Raw genomic sequence first — 22,953 nt, 5'->3', positions numbered from 1 at the left:
TTGCCTGCTTGACTGCCTGCCTAATTGCTCTGACTAGGACTTTCAGTATTGTGTTCAATACAAGTGGTGAGAGTGGGCGTTCTTGCCTTATTACTGATCGTAGAAGAAAAACTCAGTTTTCCACTGTTGTGTACTATGTTAGCTGTGGGCTTTTCATATTGTTTTGTACTTTTAAAAAAATATGTAAATGCCTTCATTTAGTATGTTTTTATCCTTGAGCATGATTAAACTAAAGAATAGTGCATTAAATTTTAGAGAAAGGAATGAGCCAAACAATTTATTAAAATTAAGTTATACAGTGGACATGGATCAAAAAGCCACTATTTATTTCCTGGGAAAATTTATGGGGAATTTGCCTGGTTTCTGATGCCATTGCAATCTGATTTTTACCCAAATTTCTTGCCTATCTTGAAGGTAACTAGTAATCACTCAATTGCAAAACCAGTGGTCTTTTCTTAAACAACTCCTTTTTAATCTCTGTAGCATTTGACACTATTGATCAAACTTTCTTAACAGTTTCCTCACTCAATTTTCATATCTTTGTGGTCCTCCTACCACTTTGACTGTTCCTTCGGTCATCATAATTCCTCTTTCTCCTCTTGTTTTGTAAATGTCTATATCCCCTGAGGTTCTGTTTTTTTTTTTTTTTAAGATTTTATTTATTTATTTGACAGAGAGAGAGAGCGAGAGCAGGAACACAAGCAGGGGGAGTGGGAGAGGGAGAAGCAGGCCTCCTGCTGAGCAGGGAGCCCGATGCAGGACTCGATCCCAGGACACTGGGATCATGACCTGAGCCGAAGGCAGACGACCAGTGACTGAGCCACCCAGGCGCCCTGAGGTTCTGTTTTTTGATCCCATCTCTTTTCTCCATTTATGTTTCCTGTCAGTGATCTCGTTGACCGCCATGGCTTCAGTCGTCATCAGCATACAGTTGATTCACAGATCTGCCTCTCCTCTTAGTCTACAGTTGCACTTTGTCTTTGGACACCTCCATCTAAATATCTTACCAGACCTTCAGGTTGAAGATGCTCATAACTGAAAACTTTATCTTTTCTTCTCCCTTGTTTTTGTCTCCATCCTGTGACGATTCCCTAAACCTGGCTGGTGTGATGTTTCTGCCATACCTTTGCTCATGCCATTTCCTTTCCTGTTTTTTGCAGTACTTTTCTTTGCATTCTTCATATACTTCAAGGTCCACCTCAAATACCATCTTTCTGCAAAGTACTAATCTGGGCAGCCAATGACCTATTCTCATTCTCTGCTCTAAAACCCTTCAGTTGGGGGTTTCTTATAGTCTATTTCTTAAAATTACGAAGCCGTTTGTGATTTGGTCTGTGTTTGCTTTTCTAGCCATAAGTCTAGCCACTCCCCCTCAGGAACCCTATAATTCATCACATAATCTACACAGAATCACTTCTTGTTCTTCAGGGTAAGGCTACATGCTTTTGTGTACCTGTCATTTCCCCAAAGTGTTTTTTAGGGGTGCAGGGGAAATATCTGGCCTTATAAGGCTAATATGAGGTTTAAGTGAGAAACTGCATATAAAATGCCAAGCATACATTAAAAGTCTTCATAAATGGTGTTAAAGGAAAAAAAAAAAGAAAAAAGAAGCTGCAGTGGCAGCTACTGCTTTCTCTTCGTGGGATCAATTGTGTACGATTAGGGTGTGGGAAATGGTGCCAGACTGAGACAGGCTGCTGAAGGCAGAGCACAAAGGATATCTTCGTACTCCTGGGGAACTGGTGTACCAACCACAAATTCTAGGGAGAGGTCAAGAGAAATTTCTCCCTGGTGTCAGCTAGTGACTTCTTCCTTACCATACACATAACACTTTGTTTCTCTCTTTCCCAAAAGAAGTGCTTTGTTCATATGGTCCTGCCGCCCACTCTGCCTTCTCCTGTACATCTTCCTTATTGTCCCAGAATATGGCTTTTAACATGCAGGTTGTAAGGGGTGCCTGCATGGCTCAGTCAGTTAAATGTCTTGATTTCGGTTCAGGTCCTGATCGGGTCCTGGGATTGAGATATAGCACAACTTCTTTATCCATTCATCTATCGATGGACACTTACTTTGTTTTCATGTATTAGCTATGGTAAATAATGCTGCTAGGAACATGGGGGTGCAGATATTTTTTTTTGAGTTAGCATTTTTGTTACCTTTGGTTATATTCCAGAAGTTGAATTGCTGGATCATATGGCGTTTCTTAAAACAAATTTTTGAGGATCCTCCATACAGTTTTCCATAGTGACTATAAACTCTTTGATATTTAATGATCCTTTAGGACCCTACTCTGTTGTCATGTCACTTTTTCTGCAAATCTTCCCCCAGTTCTTAAGACTGGATTAGTTCCTCAGTGTTCCCACAGAACTCTCTGCTTACCTCTATTATAGTACTTACCACACTATATTGTAATTGTCTTGGCTTTCCTTGGAGACATGGGCTAGTATTATATTCAGTATCTTTGCATTATCCCTGACAGATAATAATTACTATCTAAATTTTATCTGTTGAATGAGTGAAAAACTAATGAATTATACATGGTATTATATTAGAATTTGTCTATTGCATATCTGTTTTCCCTAATAAACTGAATATTCTATGAGCAGAGACCAAGTTCTTCATCTTTATATCCTTAATTTGTAGCATAGTACTTGGCTCATAATAGATGCTGAGGGAATAGTGAATGCATGGTTGAATGACTATGGCAGGGCTGTCTTTTTAGAATTTCAGTTAAAGTTTGTTTTTGTTTTCAAAAGAAAATGTCCTCTTTGACTATATAGGTAAAGATGAGATATCTGCATGTGGCTCATACTGAGTAATTGATATTCTCCACTCCTCTGTACCAGGGTTGGTAGTTTTATTTAGAAGAGAACATGTACATGTGAAAAAAGAACTATTCGACAAGCTAGTATTTTATGTGCCAAGTCAGTGATTTGGACAGATAGATGTTGCTTTAGTGTCAGGCTAAATATAACATCTTAATTGGGCTTTTGAAAGTGTGGTACACAAGCAAGTACTTAGAAAATGGTTATTAGTTAATTGGATTGGTGAAAGTGGAAACCTGTATCTGTTTTACTTGGCTTATATCCTGCTTATTTTGGAATATTTCCTCATTCATTAGAATTTTTTCACTGAAATTTTAATTCAATTCTTTTTTAGGTCCAAGACAACTTTGACAAGATTGAATTCAATAGGATGTGTTGGACCCTCTGTGTCAAAAAAAACCTCACCAAGAGTCCCCTGCTCATTACAGAAGAAGATGCATTTAAAGTATGGGTTATTTTCAACTTTCTCTCTGAGGACAAGTATCCATTAATTATCGTGCCAGAAGAGGTAAGGTGTGGTTCTGGGAAGTTCTCACATGGTGATCAAAGCATTTAATAGATCTAGCTTGGAAGTACTGTGTTAATTCAGTGTAGATATAGAAGGACATCTGGGACTAGTGTTTTTAGATCAGAGGCAAAACAGCCTGAATCCAGAAAAGTCCAAAACTCAATGATTTGGGGTCATGTAATACCCCTGGAGATTTGCAGACAGGGTGGGATTTTTCATTTCTAAATTGCTATAATTATAGATGAATCTGTCCTCATATCCAGAGTCTTTATTCAGTACAAGTCACAACATAATTTTCTGTCTACTTACATATTGGCAAAACCAGTATGGCATTTTAGGAAAGCAGGGCAAAATTGGCTGAGTGATGCTATATGGTAAACATAGAATCCACAGTGCTATTTCTCAAGACTGTTTCATGTGAGGAAATACTACCCTTGTTTCAAAGTCCAGAATGGTGACTTTTTATTGTACTTTACAAAGTAAATGAAAAAGGGCATTTCCTTATTCTGTTCTGACTTCTTTTCCCTGAGCTTCCAAAGGAAAAAAAAAAGACAGGTGTAGGGTTTCTGTGCTATCTTAACTGCCTTAAAAAATTATATATGTAATACATGCTTATTATAGTAGTAAATACAGAAAAGACTAATTTGCAGAATTACAATCAGGTATAGTGTTCCCCTTAAAAGAAATCTGTCATTCCTTAACTTTTGACAAATTATTTCACCTCTTGAGTTTTAATTTCCTCACCTACAAAATAGGGCTCATCACAGTGTTAAAGGGTAGGAGGTTCTGCATTTAAAGGACTTAGCTCAGTACCTGGCATGTAAGATGTACTCAGTAAATAGTGTCAACTCTTGTGACTACTGTTATTGCATTTTTACACACTAGTCTGCTTATTTCCTTAGGACAGATTTCTAGCAGTGGAGTTCTGAGTCCTAAAAAACACACTTTCAAGGTATTTGATGAACAAGGCAGAATTGCCTGTCAGAAAGGCCATACCAGGGCGCCTGGGTGACTCAGTTGGTTAAGCGACTGCCTTCGGCTCCAGTCATGATCCTGGAGTCCCGGGATCGAGTCCCACATCGGGCTCCCTGCTCGACGGGGAGTCTGCTTCTCCCTCTGACCCTCTTCCCTCTCGTGCTCTCTATCTCTCATTCTCTCTCTCTCAAATAAAATCTTTAAAAAAAAAAAAAAAGAAAGGCCATCCAATTTATATACCTGATTGAGAGGGCCTGTTATTACTTCTCCTGCCAATACAGAGTCTAGTCTGTGATTTCTGTGATTCATATTCATGTTAGGAAAATCTCTTTAAAAGTTCATACTGCAATATTTTATTTAAAGTCAGCAAGCATTTATTGACTGCCAACAATAAGCAAGGCGCCAAGAGGAATGCAGAGGGAAAAAGATTGCTTCCTGCCTTCAAGGAATTTGTAGTCTGCTCAAGGAAAAAAAATAAGTGAAGTGTAATTCGAAGCAAAATAGATTACCTGTTATAAGAGAGGTGCAAACGCCATGCAAATACAGAGAAGGGAAAGATTTATTCCAGCTTGGGGGAAGTAAGGAAGGAAGGCTTTGTAAGAGGCAATGTAATATAATGGGCAAAAGTTGGGTCTTAAACTTTTTCCATAAAGGGCCAGACAATAAATATTTGAGGCTTTGTGGCCCTCTTGGGCCATACTGTCTCTGTTGCAGTTACTTAAATCTGCCGTTATGGCAAGAAAGCCGTCATAGACAGTATGTTGCTGTGCTTCAATAACATGGACTTTGAAATGTGAATTTGTGAATTTTATATAATATTCATGGATCATGAAATATTATTCTTTTTTTTTTTCCTCCCAACCACTTAAAACTGCAGAAACTGTTCTTAGGTCATGAGTGTATACAGACATGTCATGAGCCAGATTTGGCTGAGGGGACTAGAGTTGATTCGTGGTCTGTCATTTGCTGTTCCCTGGTTAAGGGCAGGGGTCTGCAGTCAGATTTCCTGGATTTGAATTCTAGCTCTATCCCTGTTCACTAGCTGTGTCGCTTTGGATGATATACATCGTTTGTTTTTGCTGCAGTTTCTTCAACTATACAATAGGGTTAATGCTAGTATCTACCTCCTCCTGTTCTTATGAAGATTGGACAAGGAGAATGCCTGACCCTTGGAAAGTGCTCATTAAATGTTTACTTTTATCTTTATGGGGAAAGTAGCACTTGTGCTGGGCCTTAAAAGATAGGAAGAATTTTGACTAATGGAGAAGAATTCTGGATGGAAGACACAGTGGGCAAGGTTATATGAGTCAGGAAAGCAAAAGGCGTGTTTTGAGGTGAGTGAGGTATTCCGCCTGTCTGAATAGCTACTTGTCTGAATACACTTACTTAGAAACAGCTGGACGGACTGATTGAAGCCAAAAAGATATTTGGTAGCCCACAGAATTGTTGTGATGGCAGAGAAACCAGGTTTGAATGGTATCCGTCTGGAACTATACTTGTCACTCCAATGAGGAACCACAAGGAAAATGCTGCTACCACCAGAGGGAGGGGGATTATACTTGTGCTGTGGAACACCTCTGGCCCTGCACATAGTGTAGCCCGGGACTCCAATCTTCCTGCAGCTCTTCTTTCTGCCAGAGAGAGTTCTCTGTGTCCACTTTCCAGTTCAGTCAGGGGATAACACATCTAATTGGTATGGCCTATGTCAGGTACCATGAAGTAGCTGCAAAGGAGGCCTGTAAAGGATCCATTTGCATTTTTAACTTATATATTGGGAGGTAGGGAATTGTCTAGACATAAGAAGGGGATTAGATGCTAGGCAGTCAAAAAGAATGACACCTGCCATTTCTAACTGGAACATGATGGCTCTGAAGAGGAGTGGTAGTAGATGAGTCTAGAAAGAGTTTTGACTTTATCCTGTAGGCAGTGGGGCACTATGAGCCACTGATGATTTTTAAGCAAGAGAGTGACAAGTAAATAGATGAAATACGGAGAGATGGGAGATGGGAACTTGAGAGAAGATAAGTGGTATTTGAGGACTGAAGTATAGTAATGTCAGTGAGGATGGAAAAGAAGGTCAGATGGGAGAGATCCCGAGGTGACAGGACTAAGTTCATAGTGCCTGACTATGGACAGGTTTCAGGCCTGGGCGATCAGGAGGTAATATAGTGTGGTTGTTTAAAGCATGATCTTTGATAGGGCGCCTGGGTGGCTCAGTTGTTAAGCGCCTGCCTTTGGCTCAGGTCTTGATCCCAGGGTCCTGGGATTGAGCCCCGCGTCGGGCTCCCTGCTCAGCGGGGAGTCTGCTTCTTCCTCTCCCACTCCCCCACTTGTGTTCCCTCTCTCACTGTCTCTCTCTCTGTCAAATAAATAAGTAAAATCTTTTAAAAAAAAATAAAGCATGATCTTTGAAATCAGACTGCCTGGTTTAAATCCCGACTTCTACCACTTTTTAACTATGTAATCTTGAAGAGATTGAAGAGATTACTTAATCTCTTTGTTTGGGTTTCCTCATCTGTAAAGTGGGGATAACTATTTCATTTATTGGACTCTTGTGAGGACTAAAATAGTTGATGATGTGAAACATTTAATATAGTGTCTCGCCCCATGATAAGTGCTAATTGACAGTGTGTATGTGTGTGTGTGTGTGTGTGCGCGCGCGCATGCGTGCATGTATGAATGAATGATTGGATGATGAATAAGATGGGGATATGGTGCCTGATGAAGGGTTGGGTATATTGGTATTTTAGGTGGAACATATTTGTGGAGCTGTCCTGTATTCAACTGGAAGTGCACATCTAGGGCTTGTGGGAGGCCCGGACTAGAGACAGAAGTGGGGAAGCCATGGAAGGAGATTAGATCAGGGAGGAAGAAACTGTTGTGGGAGAAGTGAGGGCTGAGGACAGAACTTTGGGGACTGTTTCTGTAGCAGGAAGAGGAAGTAGATTTGGTACAGGAAGCTGAATTGAATAGTCTATAAGGTAGGAGGAGAACTGGGAGAGTGTTGAGTCATGGGTGCCAAAGAAAGAAAAAGTTCTAAGAAGCAGGAAAGTAGTTACTGGCATTAGATGTTGCAGAAAAATTAGAGAGTGATGAGTGAGAAGTTGCCCTGGGATTTACCAATTAGGTGGTCATTGGTAATCAAGTAGAACACAGTTTAACTGTAGTGGTGGGAACAGTTTCTTACTGCTTAGTAACAGTAATGATGTAATAGTGCAAATATGTTAAAGGAGACATAAAGAATAAAACGTACTATAGAGTCTTGCACACCAATGTTGTCTAGTTTAATACAGAGAAATATAGAAGGGAATGGAAAATTGATAGGTGTTGAAAAAGATGTACTGATGGCATTTTAAAAACCTAGCTGTTGCTTGGAAGAATTATGCTAATAAAACTTCCAGTATTGTCTTTTAAGACATTTTGTAGTTACTCTGTGTTCTAAATTTATTTGTGTTTTCTTTGGAACTGGAGGTGGGGTGGGTCTCTTAACTGTGAACATGTGATGTTTGGGTTCTTTGCATCACTGAAATATTCCTGGTGGACTTGAAAGTGATCTTGTCCTGATTTCAGTATTAGAAATTAGGAAGTAGGGGCGCCTGGGTGGCTCAGTCGTTAAAGTGTCTGCCTTCGGCTCAGGTCATGATCCCAGGGTCCTGGGATCAAGCCCCGCATCAGGCTCCCTGCTCGGCGGGAAGCCTGCTTCTCTCTCTCCCACTTACCCTGCTTGTGTTCTCTCTCCGGCTGTGTCTCTCTCTGTAGGATAAATAAATAAAATCTTAAAAAAAAATTAGTAAGGAAACTTACCTTATTCCTCAAGGCAGCACTTGTGTGATGTGGAGGACTTGTCATTGGTTTTAAATCATTGTTGAGCCACAGGCTGTGAAGGGAGCCGGCCAGCGCCAGCTTCCTGACTGCTTTGCCTAAGAAACTGAAAAGATTTATGCCCCAGGTGGCCCGAAGAACTGGGACCCATGTGAGCCTTGTGGTGTGCCATGATTCTAACCTTTCCTGTGCCCCAGGGCCCCACCAAGACTCCACAGTATGCCTACCTTCATCTTTGTGGGCTGATCGTAACGTCTTTGGTCCCCTTTTCTTTTATTTATTTTTACCAGATGCTATCTAGTATTTATATAAAATATAATTCTTTATTTGTCTAAAATTTATCTATTATTCATTTAGGAAAAAAAGCTGTTAGAATGTTTAATTTTTTTTTTTTTTTGGGTCCTGTTTCTAAACAAATTAATCTCATTTGAGAAGGGAATAGCCTCTCTGACTTGTTTAGAATAGGCAGGCAGCATACCTTGTCATGTTCTTGTTTGGACTTACTCTGTTTTGACCTCCCTAACTCCTTCAGCATTTCTTCTGCTTAGATGTATAATTTCTCTGTGGCCTGGAGTACTTGTGTGGGGAAAGAAGGAATCATTGGGACAGATTTATGTGGAATTGCTTTGTCCGGTTGCTGAACCAGCTTCCTGAGGTTTAAAATACGGTTTTGTATTTATTAAGCTCTTAGCGCATCTACTGTCCTTGGACCAACCACTGTAACTCAAGGTCACACTATTTTATGGAAAATACTAGAGTCATAATATTTCTTAAGGTGGCCATTGTTTGTTACATTTTGCTTCCTTCCTAAATACTTTAATAACATTTTTAAAAAAACATATTTTGAAGTAGTTTTAGACTTAGAGATTTTAATAAAATTTAATGTAAAGGCAGGTACATTTTAAAAATAAAATTTGAAATATAATGTCTCAATTTGTCATGAGTATATCTATGAATTTAATTTGTAATCTTACCAACAGTTTTTAGGCTTTATACATTTAAGGTGATTTTAATGTTTCTAATCATTCATCTACCATAATGATTATTTGTATTTTAAGTCCAGAATGTTTTTAACTAAGATTTTATTCTCTAGCTTCAATTAATACTATAAAAGATAAAAGAAACAGTGGTAGTTATATGATAGTGGTAGTTATATGAATAATATAAGTTATATAAATGTTTGCTTTTGACTCTGTTTCCCATCACCTAGAAAGCAGTGTCAAAAATATTAGAGTTAACATGCAGAAGTCAAGGTACGGTATGTTCCTGTTTAAGATGGTTCTATAATTTTTGTCAAATGATATTCCTGGAAATGTGTGTCGGTATAGTTTTTTCATTAGTATTCATTTTCCACAGAGCCAAGAACAAAACAGGATGTGTCTGTTGTGGGCTTATTTGGAGGAATTGCCTTGATGCAATTAAATATCAAACCTGAAATAGTTTTAAGAGACCCTTAGTGAAATAAGACCTGAATTGTTGTTAAGCCAATAAAGGCCCTTTTTAATGATGACAGGGAAAGAACTTTTAACAAAATAATTTTTGGAGCCAAAGGCCTCAAAAATCACATGCAGCCTGAAAGTTTATTCTTTGTTATTTTTGGTAAAACTTGCTTGGAAGGAGGAAGTAAGCTGCTTCCTGAAACTGAATGAGCTCTTAGAATTGATGCAGGCCACTCGAGACTAACACAGCAGCACGTGATTTATTATTTAGTATAATTGAATAGTTGAGAATGGGAATGTTTGTCTCTCCCTCGCCCAGTATAATGAATTAAGAGGCCCTTCAGTTATTTGCTAATGATGTGTATGATTGTGTTGAAAGTCAGCAGGAAATGAATCTAGATAATTTGTCTGGGACAGTCCCTGGTAATGCTGAGCAGATGCTTGGTACTGATGACAAACTCAGAAGGCTTTGGGAGTACACCTTCAGAAAGGTTCAGAATGAGCCTGGGAAGCTGTCTCTAGGGCTGAGTTTGCTGCTAAGAGGCACTCTGAGTTACTAACATTATAAAAGACCATTCCAGATACAAGAGGAACTGAAGCTTGCAGTGGGAGGGCCTTGGGTGTATTCACAGGGGTAAGTGAGGAAAAGCTGAGGCTGTTTCTTGACTAGTTGTATGAATGGTCATTCAGTTGCACCATTTCTTGTCACACCTGTACATGTGACTGTATGCACATACGTGTCTTCTGTTGGCCTTACTACTAAAACTTTTAGCTGTGCTTGCACTACCTTTATCCCGAGTTGTGATCAGACAGCATGGGCCCTTCTTTTTGCTGTATTAGGGAGACTGAACTTCTGTACATGTTAATGCCTCTAAGATATTTTACTTTGGGCATTTATTTATCTTAATGTCCTTTTTGACTTTCTTTTCCTCTCTTGTCTCTCTTTAATCTCTTGTAGTCTTTTTTCCTTTTCTGCCCCATTCTCTCCTCTTTCTCTCTCTTCTTGACCATTTTTTTTCTTTCTCCTCCACTGACTATCCCTGTTACTTCTTCTTTTTTAAAAGATTTTATTTTTGGGGGCGCCTGGGTGACTCAGTTGGTTAAACCGCTGCCTTCAGCTCAGGTCATGATTCCAGAGTCCTGGGATCGAGCCCTGCATCGGGCTCCCTGCTCATGCAGGAAGCCTGCTTCTCCCTCTGCCTGCTGCTCCCCCTGCTTGTGCTCGCTCGCTCTCTCTCTCTCGCTCTCTCTCTCTCTGTGTCAAATAAATAAAATCTTCAAAAAAAAATAAAAGATTTTATTTTTAGGAAATCACTACACCCAACGTGGGGCTTGAACTCAAAATGCCAAGATCAAGAGTTGCATGCTCCACCAACTGCGCCAGCGAGGCACAAATGAAATTGTTTTTTGTTTTGTTTTGTTTTGTTTTTTTTTAAGTAAGCTCTACCCAACGTGGGGCTTGAACTCACAACCTGAGATCAGGAGTCACATGCTCTACGGACTGAGCCAGCCAGCACCAACCCCCCAATCCCTGCTACTTCTATTTAAAAGCCAAGAAAATAATAGTATCTGTTAAGCTTAACAGTACATGATCTGTCTCCAACAAGAGAAAGGAAAGACCTAAGTGTGTTTTTCTCCAGCAAGTAAACATTTGTTGACTACCTACCATATGCTAGATTTATGAGAGAAGATCATTTTCGTACTAGAGGACTTTATAGTATTTCATCAAATTAAATCCTTAGAACTCTTGATATTTTTGACTTCATGAAATTTTGTGGATGTACCTTTCTTTGCAAGCATGTTTTTCCTATTGCTGGCATTCTTTCTCTGCAAAAATATGTTATTTCACAGACATCATTATAACCAAATTATTGGAAGTGCAAAGGAGAGAAAGAAAAATTAACTCACAATCTTATCTGTAACAAATTAGACTTACTGTGTCTGTGTTTTCCTCTAGTATTTGTCAAAATATTTGTGTAATCTTTATGCAGTGGAAATTATAGGTAAATTTAATTTCGCATTCTTCTTTGTTATTTCATAAATGCCTCCTAAAATGTAATTTTTATTTTTTAGAAAGGTATTTATTTATTATTTTTTTAAGTTTTATTTTATTATGTTACATTAATCACCATACATTACATCATTAGTTTTTGATGTAGTGTTCCATGATTCATTGTTTGTGTATAACACCCAGTGCTCCATTTAGTACATGCCCTCTTTAATACCCATCACCAGGCTAACCCATCCCCCCACCCCCCTCCCCTCTAGAACCCTCAGAGTCCATCGTCTCTCATGGTTTGTCTCCTCCTCCGATTCCCCCCCTTCATTCTTCCCTTCCTGCTATCTTCTTCTTTATTTTTTAACATATACTGTATTGTTTGTCTCAGGGGTACAGGTCTGTGATTCATCAGTCTTACACAATTCACAGCGCTCACCATAGCACATACCCTCCCCAATGTCTATCACCCAGCCACCCCATCCCTCCCACCCACCACCACTCCAGCAACCCTCAGTTTGTTTCCTGAGATTAAGAATTCCTCATATCAGTGAGATCATATGATACATGTTTTTCTCTGATTGACTTATTTAGCTTAGCATAATACCCTCTAGTTCTATCCACGTCATTGCAAATGGCAAGATTTCATTTTTTTGATGGCTGCATAATATTCTATTGTGTGTATACACACACACACACACACACACACACACACACACTACATCTTTATCCATTCATCTATTGATGGACATCTTGGCTCAAAGCAGCAATTGTGGACATTGCTGCTATAAACATTGGGGTGCATGTACCCCTTCAGATCACTACATTTCTTTGGGGTAAATACCCAGTAGTGCAATTGCTGGGTCATCGGGTAGCTCTATTTTCAATTTTTTGAGGAACCTCCGTAGTGTTTTCCAGAGTGGCTGCACCAGCTTGCATTCCCACCAACAGTGTAGGAGGGTTCCCCTTTCTCCACATCCTTGCCAACATCTGCCGTTTCCTGACTTGTTAATTTTAGCCATTCTGACTGGTGTGAGGTGGTATCTCATTGAGGTTTTGATTTGGATTTCCCTGATGCCGAGCGATGTTGAGCACTTTCTCATGTGTCTGTTGGCCATCTGGATGTCTTCTTTGGAGAAATGTCTGTTCATGTCTTCTGCCCATTTCTTGATTGGATTATTTGTTCTTTGGGTGTTGAGTTTGATAAGTTCTTTATAGATTTTGGATACCAGCCCTTTATCTGATACGTCATTTGCAAATATCTTCTCCCATTCTGTCGGTTGTATTTTGGTTTTGTGGACTGTTTCCTTTGCTGTGCAAAAGCTTTTTATCTTGATGAAGTCCCAATAGTTCATTTTTGCCCTTGCTTCCCTTGCCTTTGGCGATGTTTCTAGGAAGAAGTTGCTGCGGCTGGGGTCAAAGAGGTTGCTGCCTGTGTTCTCCTCTAGGATTTTGATGGACTCCTGTCTCACATTTAGGTCTTTCAAACATTTTGAGTTTATTTTTGTGTGTGGTGTAAGGAAATGGTCCGGTTTCATTCTTCTGCATGCGGCTGTCCAATTTTCCCAACACCATTTGTTGAAGAGACTGTCTTTTTTCCATTGGACATTCTTTCCTGCTTTGTCAAAGATGAGTTGCCCATAGAGTTGGGGGTCCATTTCTGGGCTCTCGATTCTGTTCCATTGATCTATGTGTCTGTTTTTGTGCCAGTACCATACTGTCTTGATGATGATAGCTTTGTAATAGAGCTTGAAGTCCGGAATTGTGATACCACCAGCTTTGCTTTTCTTTTTCAACATTCCTCTGGCTATTTGGGGTCTTTTCTGGTTCCATACAAATTTTAGGATTATTTGTTCCATTTCTTTGAAAAAAGTTGATGGTATTTTGATAGGGATTGCATTGAATGTGTAGATTGCTCTAGGTAGCATTGACATCTTCACAATGTTTGTTCTTCCAATCCATGAACATGGAACATTTTTCCATTTCTTTGTGTCTTCCTCAATTTCTTTCATGAATATTTTATAGTTTTCTGAGTACAGATTCTTTGCCTCTTTGGTTAGATTTAGTCCTAGGTATCTTATGGTTTTGGGTGCAATTGTAAATGGGATCAACTCCTTTCTCTTTCTTCTGTCTTGTTGGTGTATATAAATGCAACTGATTTCTGTGCATTGATTTTATATCCTGCCACTTTACTGAATTCCTGTATGAGTTCTAGCAGTTTTGGGGTGGAGTCTTTTGGGTTTTCCACATAAAGTATTATGTCATCTGCAAAGAGTGAGAGTTTGACTTCTTTGCCGATTTGGGTGCCATTTATTTCTTCTTTTTGTTGTCTGATTGCTGTGGCTAGGACTTGTGGTACCATGTTGAATAGCAGTGGTGATAGTGGACATCCCTGCTGTGTTCCTGACCTTAGGGGGAAAGCTCCCATTTTCTCCCCATTGAGAATGATATTCGCTGTGCGTTTTTCATAAATGGCTTTTATGATATTGAGGTATGTACCCTCTATCCCTACACTGTGAAGAGTTTTAATCAAGAAAGGATGCTGTACTTTGTCAAATGCTTTTTCTGCATCTACTGAGAGGATCATATGGTTCTTGTTCTTTCTTTCATTAATGTATTGTATCACATTGATTGATTTGCGGATGTTGAACCAACCTTGCAGCCCAGGAATAAATCCCACTTGGTCGTGGAGAATAATCCTTTTAATGTACTGTTGGATCCTACTGGCTAGTATTTTGGTGAGAATTTTTGCATCCATGTTCATCAAAGATATTGGTCTGTAATTCTCCTTTTTGATGGGGTCTTTGTCTGATATTGGGATCAAGGTAATGTTGGCCTCATAAAATGAGTTTGGAAGCTTTCCTTCCATTTCTGTTTTTTGGAGCAGTTTCAGAAGAATAGGTTTAATTCTTCTTTAAATGTTTGGTAGAATTCCCCTGGGAAGCCATCTGGCCCTGGGCTCTTGTTTCTTGGGAGATTTTTGATGACTGCTTCAATTTCCTTAGTGGTTATGGGTCTGTTCATAAAATATAATTTTAAGTATTTGTGTAATACCCCACTCAGTACAAAAGGAAGTAACGTTGATGGGGTATGTACTCTGTCAGACACTATGCAAAATAATCAGTACTTGTCTCGTTTTATCCCCATAGTCGTTCTATATGATAAGTGTTAGTATGTCCATTTCATAGATGAAAAAATTGAGGCTTAGCTTAGTTTATTTTAGTAAATGTTAATTGAGCTCTACCACATTCTAAGCATGATACTGATTTCTGGAGATTCAAAGATGGGTGGGACATGATCCCTAGTATAAAGAATTCAGAAAATGGTAGGGAAGAAAATGAGTAAAGAGGTGATTTCAGTACGGCATGCTAAGTGCAGTGACATAGAAGACCACCTGACCTGGATTAGGGTTGGTCAGAGCAGTTTTCCTAGAGCAGTGCTTCTCAGACTTTAATGTGCATGTGGAAGTACCTGGGATTCTTATTATAATGCAGATTTTGATTTTGGGGTCTTTGGTAGGGTCCAAGGTTCTTCATTGCTAACAGGCTTCTAAGTGATGCCGATGCTGCTGTTCCACACACCTCACTTGAAGTAGGAATAGCCTAGACAATACAGATTTTGAATGAATACCAGTTAGCCGGGTATAGAGATGAGAAGAGGTATTCAAAACAGAGAGGACAGCATGGGGAAAGGCACAGAAGCATAAAAAAGTGTGTTAAATTGGTATACTCTTTATAATCTATGGCAGGTGTTGGCAGACTATGGCTCATTGCTGATTCTAACCCATAGCCTATTTTTGTATAGCCCATGTGCTAAGAATAGTTTTTACATTTTTTTAAAGATTTTATTTATTTATTTGACAGAGAGAGACACAGCGAGAGAGGCAACACAAGCAGGGGGAGTGGGAGAGGGAGAAGCAGGCTTCCCGCCGAGCAGGGAGCCCGATGCGGGGCGCGGGGCTCGATCCCAGGACCCCGGGATCATGACCTGAGCTGAAGGCAGCCGCTTAACGACTGAGCCACCCAGCTGCCCTAGTTTTTTACATTTTTAAAGCATAAAACAAACAAAAAACCAATCCAAACAAAAAGTAACTTTAATAGAGATGCACAAAGCCTAAAACATTTACTACCTAATCCTTTACAGAATAAGCTTGAGACCTCTAACCTGGTATGGTGAAGTGTAAAATCTGCAATGGGCATAGTGGAAGACGTGTTAGAGATAGGTAGTCAGCCGGGGTGGGGCTGGGAGGGTGGTACTTACCAAGGGACACAGAGGAGCTTGGTCTTTGTCCTTGAGGTGCTAGAGAGCCAGCACAGGATTTAAAGAGGGAGGTGACAGGCTCAGCTTGTGTTTTAGAAAAATCTCTCTAGCAGCATATAGATGCAAGGGAGCAATGCTGGAGTCAAGGATACCAATTGGGAGGCCTGAACAAAGGAAGATGGACTAGGAGGGGATGGATTTGAGAACTGCTGGAACAGAGTTTTTCATTCTCTTTTGACTGTAATCCATAGGAAGATAGGTGTTTTATTTCATGACCCAGCACACATAGACACACCCACAATGCCAAACTTTTCACAAAACATTTGTCTTTATTGTAGGTGAACTCAAATATTTTCATTCCATTAAGGAAAATGGTGTTTACTACCTAATACATTGGTTTTATATTGGGTTGGGTCATAACCTACAGTTTGAAAAACACTGATCTAGGGAAGTGAAAACGGTAGGTTTTTATCACTGATTTGGTATAAAGGAGCGGGGAACAAGGATTAGCATGGGTGAGTGGTGGTGTTCGCAGCTGAAACCAATAATAGAAGGGGAAGCCGTTTGGAAGCTTGAGGTGATTCATTCATTTTTGGACATGGTGAATTCAAGAGTGTGTAGGAAACCCAGGCTTTCTAGAAAGTAAGATACTGATTTTTCATTCAGTGAGTATTACTGCCTCACTGTTTTGTTCACCTGCTGCTATTTCAATAGCAACATTTTCTACTGTTTTTCTACACAAAGATGTGTGTTTCAGGATTTAATAAACTCTTCCAGCCCGGGCTAGGAATTCAGCCATTGTTGCCAACATTGTCAATGTTATAATGGGAGGAAGCATCATAACTTTCAAATAATTGGCTTATGTGGAAAATTTGTAAATTGAGGACTAACTTGTACATACTACTTTGAGATGCTTATTTCATTTAGTACTTGCATGTTAGTTCAGTAAGATCAATATTCTGGTATATTGAAATATTTATCCAACAGAGAGTAATCCAGTCACATCAGTTTGTGTATGATACTATATGTGTACAGTTTGCTTTAGTTCTGCATACAGATATACTATACTATTAGAGGGTTATCAGTTTTTGATTCCTTTACTTGTTCTATAAGGTTAATATAGGACCAGAGGCATTTTATCCATGTCTTTCTCCCTGATAATATCATAATTATTTAAAGATATGCTTTTGTAACTAGAAAAGAAAATTTCCTAAGTTGACCATATCAGTGTAAATAACATAGATACATACCTAAGTTTAAAAGTTATTTTTTTTTACTAGGAATTAATGCTTTTACATTTTTCTTTGTACAGATTGAATACTTGCTTAAGAAACTTACAGAAGTTATGGGAGGAGGTTGGCAGCAAGAACAGTTTGAACATTATAAAATCAACTTTGATGACAGTAAAGATGGCCTTTCTGTGTGGGAACTGATTGAGCTTATTGGAAATGGACAGTTCAGCAAAGGCATGGATCGGCAGACAGTGTCCATGGCGATTAATGAAGTCTTTAATGAGCTTATATTAGATGTGTTGAAACAGGTAAGAGTGCTGTCTCCGCACCTTTAGAATTTGACATGTTTGAAATAAGATATTTTCATCGGGCATAAGTCATTTATACTTTTACACTGATTTAGAACAGGAATATAGTTTCTTATTTTCCCAGTCTTGTATTAGGCTCTAATTTTAAAAAAATTACTGGTACAATTTTGAAGTACCCTTAAGCATTGGGAAATTACTATTTTGAAAGAACTGTTTAAATGACCACATTTTAAACTATTTTTAAAGTACTTTCATGTTGTGTACAGCCATATTTGTTGATCTGAAAGATCCTCATGGCATATCGTTCAGAGAAAAAAACAGGTTATTGAACAGGAAGTATCTTGCAACCCCTTTCATGAAATGTGATACACGTTTGTAGGGCTATCTGGAAGGATGGTCCCCAAAGTTGCCTCTGGATTGTGGGATTTCTGTAAATTTTATTTTCTTCTTTATTCCTTTCTTGTTATTGGACTTAGTACTTTATAGGATTCTATACATGAATGTATGTATATGATTATATATTTTTATAAAATCAGAAAAATACCCTTACTTTTGGGAGAAAAATACCTTTATTTAGCAAAATTGCATTTATTTTATTAGATTATGACCTGCATAGCATATGATATACATATGGGAAGCTTAATGCTTGTTAAATAGAATTTATATATATTTTTAGTGGATCTTTCCGATTTCTTAATTACTATACTGAATAATAACTCCCAAGTTGGGGTTTCCTTACTTTGGTCCTTTATTAACTAAGCAGGTGATGTTGTTGTCTTTGCTTTTTCCCTAATTGAGCCCATCAAGAAACATTAATTGAGGTTCATTTGTGTAGGTTTTTAGTGCTAAAAAGAAGTGTGAGACATGGTCTCTGTCTAAAGACTTCTAGGCCCACCAGATGGCAGGATAATTGGACTACAGATGAATTTCAGTATGAGATAGCTTTTATTTCAATGTCCAAGGATTAGGAAACTGAACAAGTATATGATTAGAACCTGACATAATAATCAAATGATACAGCAAGGTAATAAATATTTAATGATAATATATAGTCTACTCTAGGCTATCAGCACTTACACATTTAATATTTAAAATGTTAGCTATTCTTGGGGCTCCTGGGTGGCTCAGTCGGTTAAGCGTCTGGCTCTTGGTTTTGGCTCAGGTCATGATCTTGGGGTGGTGAGATTGGGGTGGTGAGACTGAGCCCCACGTTGGGCTCTGTGCTCCGTTGGGATTCTCTCTCCCTCTTCCCACCCTCTGCCCACCCACTCACGTGCGTGAGCAGTCTCTCTCTCAAATAAAAAAATAAATCTTAAAAAAAAATGTCAGCTATTCTCAAACAACCCTGAAAGGCTTGGCCTATAATAATATGTCATTTTGCTTAAGTAAAGATATGAATTGTACACCTTTGTGATTGATATGTGGGAAGGAAGTATAGGTCTAGAAGTGTGAGTGTAGAAGCTACATTTAGAAGCCAGAATCCTAACTGCTAGTTCTTTTCTGTTCATCTGGAGCAGAATTCTTCCTCCAGAATAGTGAGTGAGAGGTCAGGTAGAAGGGTAGGTTGGTGCCAGAAGGTGATTGGTTAAAAGGTACATTTGACCAAGTTTAACATTTTCATTGATTGAGGTTTTAATTTACTGAGAATCACTATCGGGGTTTTGTGTGTGTATGTGTTTTAATCAGAATAGACAGGATAGTATAGTGAACTCCCATATACCATTCATCCAGCCCCAGTAACCACTAACACATGGTTGATCCTACACTTCCTACTTTCTCCTCTCCTGTATCTTGAAACAATCCCAGACTTTTTTTTTTTTTAAGATTTTATTTATTTGTCAGAGAGGGAGAGTGAGAGCGAGCAAGCACAAGCAGGGGGAGTGGCAGGCAGAGGGAGATGCAGGCTCCCTGCTGAGCAGGGAGCCCTATGCAGGACTTGACTGAGCCACCTTGGCGTCCCCGACATTTCATTTTATCTATAAATATTTCCATAGGTATCCCCAAAAGATAAGGAATTTTAGGGGCACCTGGATGGCTCAATCTAAGTGTCCAACTCTTGATTTCGGCTCAGGTCATGATCTTAGGGTCATGAGATTGAGCCCCATGTCAGGCTCCGTGCTGGGTGTGGAGCCTGCTTAAGACTCTCTCTCCGTCTCTTTAAGAAAAAAAAAAAAGGAATTAAAAAAAAATCACAATGATTTTAGCACCAGGAGTTCTAAGACAACGTATATAGCATTGGGGGATGGAGAGTGGGGTGGACTGTTGTCTCTGCAGGTCCAGAATTATGTGTAAACTTTTGTATGCATGTATTTGACTGGCTTTAGTACCCCTGGCCATCATAGGTCCTCAGTGGGTTCATGATCCACAAAGGTCAAGAACCACTTATATTCATGTATTCAAGGAAGAGATATCAGCTCTAATAAGTAAAAGGCCAGGCATTTATATCAGATTTAATCTTTCATAGGGTTACATGATGAAAAAAGGCCATAGACGGAAAAACTGGACTGAACGCTGGTTTGTACTAAAACCCAACATAATTTCTTATTATGTGAGTGAGGATCTGAAAGATAAGAAAGGAGACATTCTCTTGGATGAAAACTGCTGTGTGGAGGTAAGCCTCTAGTTACCTCTTTCTGATGCTGCCCCCTGCTGCTCAAGTCTTTTATCTTGCTTCTAGGCTTTAGAACCTTAAAATAATCTTAAAATTAACATTTCTAAAAATAGTATAGGCATACAGTTACTAGACTTTCTGAACCAAAAACCAAAGATACCTGACAGAAGTTTTTTGTAATGTGAATTTATTTTGTCTCATGAACAAAGTATAGGGATTAAGTCAGATTTATTTGAACATTTAAGGAAACATTTATTGAATAAAATGGAGTTACAAAAAAGAAAGCCAGAAAATATTCAGGAAGACAGTGTTTGAAATCATGAATATATGGGGAAATCTGGGCCATTTTGAGTACAGTAAATAAAACTAAAGAAAATACGAGCAGTATCTTTGAATATTTTAGGTGATTTTCAGGACACCTTATTCATTGCTGTTAATTCTGTAAAGAAGTGTAGTCTTCAGGAAACATAAATTTTGAGTTTTTAATTTATATCTGAACTATCATCACATCTGTATTTGATGAAGAACATGTAAAATACCTAAAATCTTGCTCATAAATGAGAATGTATTTTGATGGATGAAATAGTGTACATATACTGATGTCTCGGGGTGTGCACTGCCTACTAAGGGGTCTTCTTAGATTCAGCTAAACATGGAGACTCACGAGATTACCATAGACCATACCAGTCTACTTAAGGATATAGGACAGGAGCCATAGCTTGCTAGCAATAACAGCCCAAGTGCACAGAGAGTGGATCTGCATCAGGTGGATGTGGGAATCACCCTGGCTTAGTAGCCTCATAGCGCATTGGAATCAATACCTGTTGTAACGACGTGGATATACCTTCCAGGGTTCCTGTAAGGGGTGTGCTCACATACAAGAGTCACTGTGCTCAGGAAGCCAAAGCATGGTGTCCCCATCAGGTGTTGGTGGTTCTCGCAGTCCAGATGAAGTGTACTAATCAGGGGTCATTGTTACCATAGGTAATGTTGCCTAGAGAATAGCATTTTGTAAATCAGAAATATGCTCTTATAGATATTTTTCATTGACATTGAATTTCAGCCAGATTTGTATAAATAATTCAGATTAAATTAAATTTAAATGCTTAAAAATAAAATTTTAAAAAACCGATTTTGCTTTCTGTGTTAGTCCTTGCCCGACAAAGATGGGAAGAAATGCCTTTTTCTCATAAAATGTTTTGATAAGACCTTTGAAATCAGTGCCTCAGATAAGAAGAAGAAACAGGAGTGGATTCAGGGTAAGGCAGTTTTTATTATTTGTCATGATATAACTTGAGAGCTCTGACTTTGTATTTTTAATCTCATTAGAGATACTAAAGCATTGTTCCCTCATTGTAGTTATTTCTGCATGCAGCATAATAGCTAAAAGAAAAACAAATTGAGAGGAGTTCCCAAATTTTTCATCAGTTTCATTTGCGTAATGAACTTGTGGGAAAATTATAAACTGGACATTTTAAGTTTTATTCACTTTTACTATTTAAAGAGAATGGAATTTCCCCTTTTAAGGACTATGAAGAATTTTGAAGTGACTATCTTGAATTTTTAGTAATACAGAAAACAAAAGAGGAATAATGCAATCACTTTTGAATATTTCCAGTAATTTTTAAGATCTGTTATTTTCACAAGAAATCACTAGTTTCAAATAATTATTTCAAGAACATAAACTTTTGATTTAATAACTTTTAAACTTTTAAACTGATTATTCTAAAATTAGTAAAGAATGAAACACTACATAGGAGATTTTTTTTTTTTAAATCATGAAAGGGGCTTCTGAATATGATATTCTTGACATAAGTAAAATTATGTTATACTGAAAATTGTCATTTTGATGTGGCTTAAGATTTTGAAGCAAGTGCACCTAGGTTTGTATCCTCTTTCCTGGGTCACTTGAGTTGAATTATGAATTTTGTAGCTGTTTTTCCTCTTGTGTAGAATGGGGATAATAATAGTACTTACCTCTCAGGGCACCTGGGTGGCTCATTTGGTTAAGCATCTGTCTTCGGCTCAGGTTTTGATCTCAGGGACCTGGGATCAAGCCCCACATGGGGCTCCTTACTCAGTGGGGAGCCTGCTTCTCCCTTTCCTCCCTGCTCATGCTCTCTCTCACTACCTCTCTCTCGAATAAATAAAATCCTTTTTTTTTTAAAAGACTTTATTTATTTGACAGAGAGAGACCCAGCGAGAGAGGGAACACAAGCAGAGGGAGTGGGAGAGGGAGAAGCAGGCTTCCTGCTGAGCAGGGAGCCCAACGTGGGGCTCGATCCCAGGACCCTGGGATCATGACCTGAGCCAAAGGCAGACGCTTAATGACTGAGCCACCCAGGCGCCCCTCAAATAAATAAAATCTTAAAAAAAAAATAGTACCTATCTCTCAAGGTTTTTGTGAGTGTTAATAATTAGATAATGAAAATATACTTGCACATTTTAAAAATGGCACATCATTGCAAAAATGTGATAGATTGTAGACAACCTAAATGTCCATTAATGGCAAAATGGTTGAATAAATGATAGAAGAAACTCAATGGGGTTCTGTACAGTACTTGTATATAATTATTTATTCATTTATTTATTTTAAAAGATTTTATTTATATATTTGAGAGAGAGTGTGTGAGCGAGAGCATGAGCAGGCGGAGGGAGAAGCAGACTCCCCGCTGAACAGGGAGCCCGATTGGCGCTCGATCCCAGGACCTTGGGATCATGACCTGAGCTGAAGGCAAACGCTTAACTGACTGAACCACCCAGGTGCCCTGTATAATGCTTTATATATTGATATGGAAAGCTCTCCAAGATATAGTAAGTGAAAAAAACCAAGGCTCAGAAGAGTGTATTATGTCAAAAGAAGGTGGAGGATGTATATACATATTTATTTGTATATGCTTAAAATATCTTTGGAAAAGACAAGAAACTGTTAGCATTAGTTGGTAGTGGAGAGGGGAAGCCAGTACTTGGGCATAGG

General features: G+C 38.7%; 1 protein-coding gene across 2 annotated transcripts in view; it reads left to right on the top strand.

Moving 5' to 3' along the window:
* Positions 1-22,953, top strand: part of SWAP70 (switching B cell complex subunit SWAP70) — a 77,152-nt gene that overhangs the window by 39,600 nt on the left and 14,599 nt on the right. For both annotated transcript variants that reach the window (XM_028116746.2, XM_028116747.2), the window contains 4 exons: positions 3,160-3,333; positions 17,138-17,365; positions 19,830-19,976; positions 21,127-21,235. In XM_028116746.2, coding sequence (XP_027972547.1) covers positions 3,160-3,333; positions 17,138-17,365; positions 19,830-19,976; positions 21,127-21,235 — 658 coding nt within the window. The remainder of the gene's footprint in view (positions 1-3,159; positions 3,334-17,137; positions 17,366-19,829; positions 19,977-21,126; positions 21,236-22,953) is intronic.

This window comes from Eumetopias jubatus, unplaced genomic scaffold (assembly GCF_037043125.1).
Source record: "Eumetopias jubatus isolate StellerSeaLion01/CBP00866 unplaced genomic scaffold, mEumJub1_p1.0 scaffold_13, whole genome shotgun sequence".
In the NCBI taxonomy this organism is placed as follows: Eukaryota; Metazoa; Chordata; class Mammalia; order Carnivora; family Otariidae; genus Eumetopias; species Eumetopias jubatus.
Note: the sequence above shows the minus strand (reverse complement) of the source record. Positions and strands in the feature narration are given on the sequence as shown.